The sequence below is a fragment of the Heteronotia binoei genome, chromosome 15, assembly GCF_032191835.1.
Source record: "Heteronotia binoei isolate CCM8104 ecotype False Entrance Well chromosome 15, APGP_CSIRO_Hbin_v1, whole genome shotgun sequence".
Taxonomy (NCBI): domain Eukaryota; kingdom Metazoa; phylum Chordata; class Lepidosauria; order Squamata; family Gekkonidae; genus Heteronotia; species Heteronotia binoei.
Window position 1 is genome coordinate 40,528,869 of NC_083237.1, and position 6,000 is coordinate 40,534,868.

The window sequence follows — 6,000 nt, forward strand, 5'->3', positions numbered from 1 at the left end:
CCGAATTGATCGCACGGCCAATCCCTTACCTCTCAATGCAACACAGTAATGGAGCAGCTGCTCCACTGGGAGGGGCCAAACAATGCGATACCCTACCTCAGCCCTAAAGTCCTCAAACTGCCACATGGCACGCTCATAAGACCTCCGGGTGCTGGGTGCAATGGCTAAGCCTATCGCTCTGCAGGCCTCGGCTCTCCAATCAGCCATAGCTCCTGGGGCATAGGCGCCGCATCCAGATCGGCGTCTGGGGCCAGCTGACGAAACCTCTCCATCTGTTTACGAGAGAGAGTGTCAGCCACCCCGTTATTCACCCCAGGAACATGTTTGGCCAAAAACAAAATGTTAAGCCGCAGGCAACGCAGAGTGAAGAGCGGGGCTTCAGCAACAGCGCTGAAGCCCCGCCCACTCAGGACGCGCTCAAATGCGCGCTGAAGATTCCGCTCTTCCTCCAAGGGGGGGCAAAACTCCCCCTACGGCCACGCTGCGATGCAGCGGGCTTCAGGAGGCTCCTTTGCCTGTAGGATTTTTGAGAATTTTTTATAATACATTCCAAAGGAAAATTAATATTTAAGGATTGCCCTAACCTTACAACTAATATTACAGCAATAAGATGGGCTTTAAAAGCAAGCTCCTTAGTGAAAAGCTGCTGTAAGCCTTTGCTTATAAATCCAATGCAGCTAAACAAATAAGAAATAAGATACAGAGAATAAAAACAAGTCACTTGGAGAGCACTGGTGATCAGTGCCGTTGTCTCAGTGCTATCTTGAGTTGTGAGTCAATAGATCTACAACTAATATTAATATAATTATTGTAGTTGTATTAATAGGTTCTGTAACGTATATTTGAGATATATCATATTACATTTTTATATTTTATAATGTATAATTGTTAAATATTTTATTTATATATGTATAAAATTATTTAAATTACTTCACATACATTAATCCAGGAATCTGTACTAAAGCCCTGACATATAGGCAAGCATATTTTGGAGTTCATGATGGAAGAGAGATTTGAGCTGAGAATTTCCCATCACACTTTCTTAGCCACAAGATTTCACCAGTTCATTGTCTGGGGTAAGCTGAAATCAGTATATAGACTTAGAGTCTATTAACAAGTTTTGTGCCTGCTAAATAGTCTCTTTTAAGCACTTGTTCCAAGGATGGTAATAGTTATATAAATAAGTCAAGTTTATTGACTTGACTTGTTATATAAATAATCAAAACACAGTTATATGCAAAGTTAAATAAACATTATGTAAATGTCCAAAGTCCAGTCCAAACCCATGACTATCCGAAAGAGGTATTTCACCCTCGAGAAAGAGATTTGGGAACAGAGAATTTTGATTGATATACTGTACGTATTGGTCAGTTCTTCTTGTATTTCAATGAATGGTTTTTGGAATGTTGATTGAGTAACTGAACTTTGAATATTTACATAACATTTACTAAACTTGGCATATAACTGTGTTTTGGATATTTATAGAGCTATTATCATTCTTGGAACAAGTGCTTAAAAGGGAAGTGCTGAATTGTTTGGCATAATATGTTTATGTTTTTGCTGCTGCTTATCTTCACAGTGGTTCTTTGTTTTTGCTGAATAGTCTCTGGTGTGAGGCACGCTTCCTCTGGAGCTTACACTTCCATTGACACAAGGAATCACTGAAAACCATTGATCCTGCCCTAATAGGAGCTCTACCATAGGAGCTCATTGTTAAACTGAATTTTTATTACCAATTTCTTCCTGAAATCCAACAATCCTTCATTTCTCTGTTTTTTGGAATCCATTTCATTTTGATCAATAGAGAAGTTCAGAGGGGCAGGAAGGGAGGTTTTACAAAATTTCAGAACTTAATTCCACAAATGCTCAGAAGCAGGCAATGTCTTCACAAGGCTTCCTCACCCGGTGATGTATAACATCCAATGTAAAATAAAAACCCTGAAAGAGCTGGAGTTACCAAGCGGTGCATAGCGGAACAACATAAAACTTTAAAAAGAAATGAAAAGAGAAATTCTTATTTTGAAAAAGTAGAAATAAGAATAAGAAGAATCAATGGGAGTTTGGGGGAAAGGAAGACCATTTCCCATAATAAAGCTACAGAAGAGGAAAGGTGTTCTGGAACACAGACTATCCAGTGGGCACTCAAGTTGGATCTGAACCAGTGTGTATATTCAGAGTGTACAACAATGGCTGTATGTCACAATCTCTATGACAATACTGAAGAAATGTGTTAGCTCTTCTGGAAGAGGGAGATTGTTATCCGACACTAGCAAAACTTCACTCACTGTTGCTTTCTGATGCCCTGGACACCATATTTAGCAAACCTTTCTTCACTTCTTTATTCCGAAGGCTGTAGATGATGGGGTTTAACATGGGAGTCAAAATAAAGTAAACAACGGAGGGTGCCATCTCTTGATCCTGAGAATCTTTTGAGGTGGGTTTCAGGTACCTAAATAAAATAGTTCCATAATACAGAACGACAACAGTCACATGAGACAAGCATGTGGAGAAAGCTTTATGTTTCCCTTCTGTGGAGCTAATTTTTAAGACAGCAAAGATAATGCGAATGTAGGAAGCTAATGTTAGGAATAGAGCCCCCATCCCTAAAAATGAGCCCAGGGTGAAAATCACCATTTTGGTTTGGAAAGGTGTTGCTGCAAGAGATTTTGAACAGTTGTGGAAGCTCACAACTGAAGTGATGAATTACCTTGGGGCCACAAAATTTTAAAGTTGTCAGCAGTATGGTATTTAGCAGAGCATAGAGAAAGCCAGTAACCAAGGCTCCACATATTAGCTGAGAACAGACCTGTTTATTCATCATCACTGTATAATGCAAGGGATGGCAGATGGCTATGTACCAATCATATGCCATCACAGAAAGGAGAAGACCTTCTCCTACTGAAAAACACACAACAAAAAAGACCTGAGTAAAACAACCATGAATGGAAACAGCCTTTTTCTCCAAAAGGAAATTCTGAAGCATTTTTGGAACTGTGACTGATGATAAAGCAATATCAAGGGATGATAAATAAGAGAGGAGAAAATACATAGGAGTGTGAAGATGTGGATCTACTCTTATCACCACAATAATAGCCAGGTTACCAAATAGGGTTATTAAATAGATTAGTAGAAACATCACAAAGAGCAAGATCTGGAGCTTTGGATTGCTGGAGAGTCCTAACAAGATGAATTCTGTCACTATCGTTTGATTGTCCATATACGTAGTAATGTTTCTCCCTGGAAAAAGAAGGGGAAGAAGAAAAAGAAAAGAATTATGAAATTAAGATGCTTTATTTTAGTTTGATGTTCCCAAATTTGCATCCTGATCCAGCAAGAAACCAGTTCACTTCACTTTTATTTCAGCCAGTGATCAGATCCAACTGACAGACAAGATCCAACTGAAACAGCAATAAACTATATTCTTGTAAAAATATACTTAATTAAGTCAAGCCAGTCATTATTAACTAGAAGATTTTACTGAATTGGGATAATTTTAGGATCATCCATTTGAATAATTTAAATAATAGCTCCTAGGAATCTTGATTAATTACAGAAGCATTAACATCTCTCATTAATATAGTTATTTTAGCAATCCAAAAATAGTATGCTGCTATCCTAAAAAAATCACCAGCAGTTTCTGTGTTGTTTATCACTGAAATCGCCCAATACATATATGTAATTAAGATGTCCCAAATAAATTGTATCCTGAAATCTTTAAATTCACAAATAAACCAACATCACTGCACATCTACATGTCTGTATCATCAAAAATGTCTTGCGACAGTTGCATGTTTTCATACTACTCTGCTATCACATTAGATTGAAAATCTCTCCCCTAACCAAAACGGAAGGGAGGATGCATTCACATTGTCACTTCTTCTTATCTCCAGAGGTGATTCTAGCTTTTTACACAGTTCTGATTATCCCCCCCCCCAAAAAAAACCCTTTCATGAATATATGCTATAGTAAAACAAGGGTAGTCCGACTGTTGCAGTCCCACCCAGCCCCAACCAATGAGGGAGCTGCCAACATAAAACCAGCATTCCCACCCTGTAAAATATTTTCCATGGTTTGCTAACTGTATGCAAGAGCTGCATGTTAATATAACTATAGAGTTTAATCCTGCCTTTTTCCTGGAAGATCGAAGTGACATATATGATTTTCTCCTGCCACATTTCCCCCTCACAACAGCTGCATGAGAGCAATCAGGCTTAAAGAGATTGACTGGACAAAGATCACCTTTTGAGCATCAGGGGGAGTCAGGATTTGAACCTGATCATGACTCAAAAGACACTCTGGCTGCATGCATGCATGCATAGCAGTAGTGCCCTTTCTTCAGAAAACCAACTAAGGACTGCACTATACAAGGTGATTGGGACTCTGACTACTCAAATCCAGCCAGGGGTCATTTTGTAGAAAAATAGGTGGTGGAGCTCATCTAGGGATTGTTATGCAGCTGCACCTACTATTCAATGGACAAGGTGGGAAGGAGGAAGTCGAACTCTCAGAAAGGTTCAGGAACTGTGCTCCTGTGAGCTCCCGCTGATTCCAAGGCCTGAATCCAGCTAAAAGGTAGATGGCTACTTATGGACCACTGTTTAGAAGAGGCAACTAAATTACCCCCCCGTGTCATTTTATGAGTTAAAAATAGCCCCTTTCCTAGGCTAAGCACACATGAAGTGGACGTCTGCTGAGCTAGACCATTGGGCTGTCAAGATCACTTTATCCTGAGCTGCCTTGGATCTCCACAGTCTCAAATGGAGGTCTTTTACATTACCTACTACCTAATCTTTTGACTGGAGATCCCAGGAATTGAAACTGGACCTTTCTGTTTGCCAAGCAGATATTCTGCCACTAAGCAACAGCTCAAATAGGGGAAAAAGACAGGTTCCCCTCATATCTGCCCCACCCACCCCCCATTACCAGGACTTAAAGCAGCAGGAAGGGGAAATATTGTCACTGGAGGAAATGACATCATGGGAAACCCAATTTCCAAGCAACATGGTCCCAATCTGTTTCGGTCCAAATTGCATTGCTAGAATTCCTGTCATAGACTCTTATTGCTTAACTTTGGTCTTCAGCTATCCTAATGTTAGTGCACTCAGCATCTCTTACAAACAAAGTAAATGGTTACCTTTAGACAGTTCTTTCCGAGATTTGTTGTTCCTTTGTGACCAGATTGTCATCATCACAGCTTTATCTTTAGCTTTTTTTCCCTTCTAAATCTGCTTTTTCTTCAAGGTTTAGGCCTCAGTGCACAAACATAGTATTCTAGTTTTTTAACCTCACCACAGGCCAGAGTAAAATTTAGCCCAAAAAAACCTCCTGCCACAAAAATATGTATTTTACATTAATTTTACATGGAACAACATCAAGGCCACAACACCTGGGTGAATTACAGAGTACATTTCAGAGAAATAGAATTTTTTTCAGAATTACATGCAGACACCAAAAGGATGTACTCAGTCCATTATATACAATATCATATCCCCATACTCTCAATGTCTCAACAATAACTCAATATCCTGTGGGAAAATGCACAGGTCTTCTCCCCACTCTTGGGAATTGCAGATGCAAACATATCAGAGGAAATAGTTTAATTTGATGCCAGTCATTATGTATTTATTACCAAATATTATGTGACATTTCTGCATTGAGCTAAATATTAGATATAGGCTTTGTATTTCATAACAGGATATCATATTATATGTGACAGAGCCTCATAATAGAAACATGTGAAAAAGAAGTACTTATGATTTCAAAAACCATTTCCTCAAGAACTTTTCTCTCACAGCTGCATGTTTTTAAACAACAACAAAATATGTGGGCAAGTGAATCTATAGTTGCTAATGAGCAGTCGCAATAGTGTTGACTTGCTGGAATATGACCCTTCATCTGTGCAGATGGAAATGCATTACAGCATACCACCATGTATGCTCTTCCCAGTTTATGAATGGATGTATACAAATAGTGCAGTGCATCAAATTTGATGGAATCCCT

At 39.1% G+C, this 6,000-nt stretch overlaps 1 protein-coding gene across 1 annotated transcript; it reads right to left on the minus strand.

Annotated features, from left to right (window-relative positions):
- Window positions 1–2,277: 2,277 nt before the first annotated feature.
- Window positions 2,278–3,223, minus strand: LOC132583534 (olfactory receptor 5J3-like). Its single transcript, XM_060255162.1, is given in 2 exon segments — window positions 2,278–2,634; window positions 2,636–3,223. Coding segments are annotated over 2 exon segments (939 nt in total). The 5' UTR covers window positions 3,218–3,223.
- Between the last annotated feature and the right edge of the window lie 2,777 nt (window positions 3,224–6,000).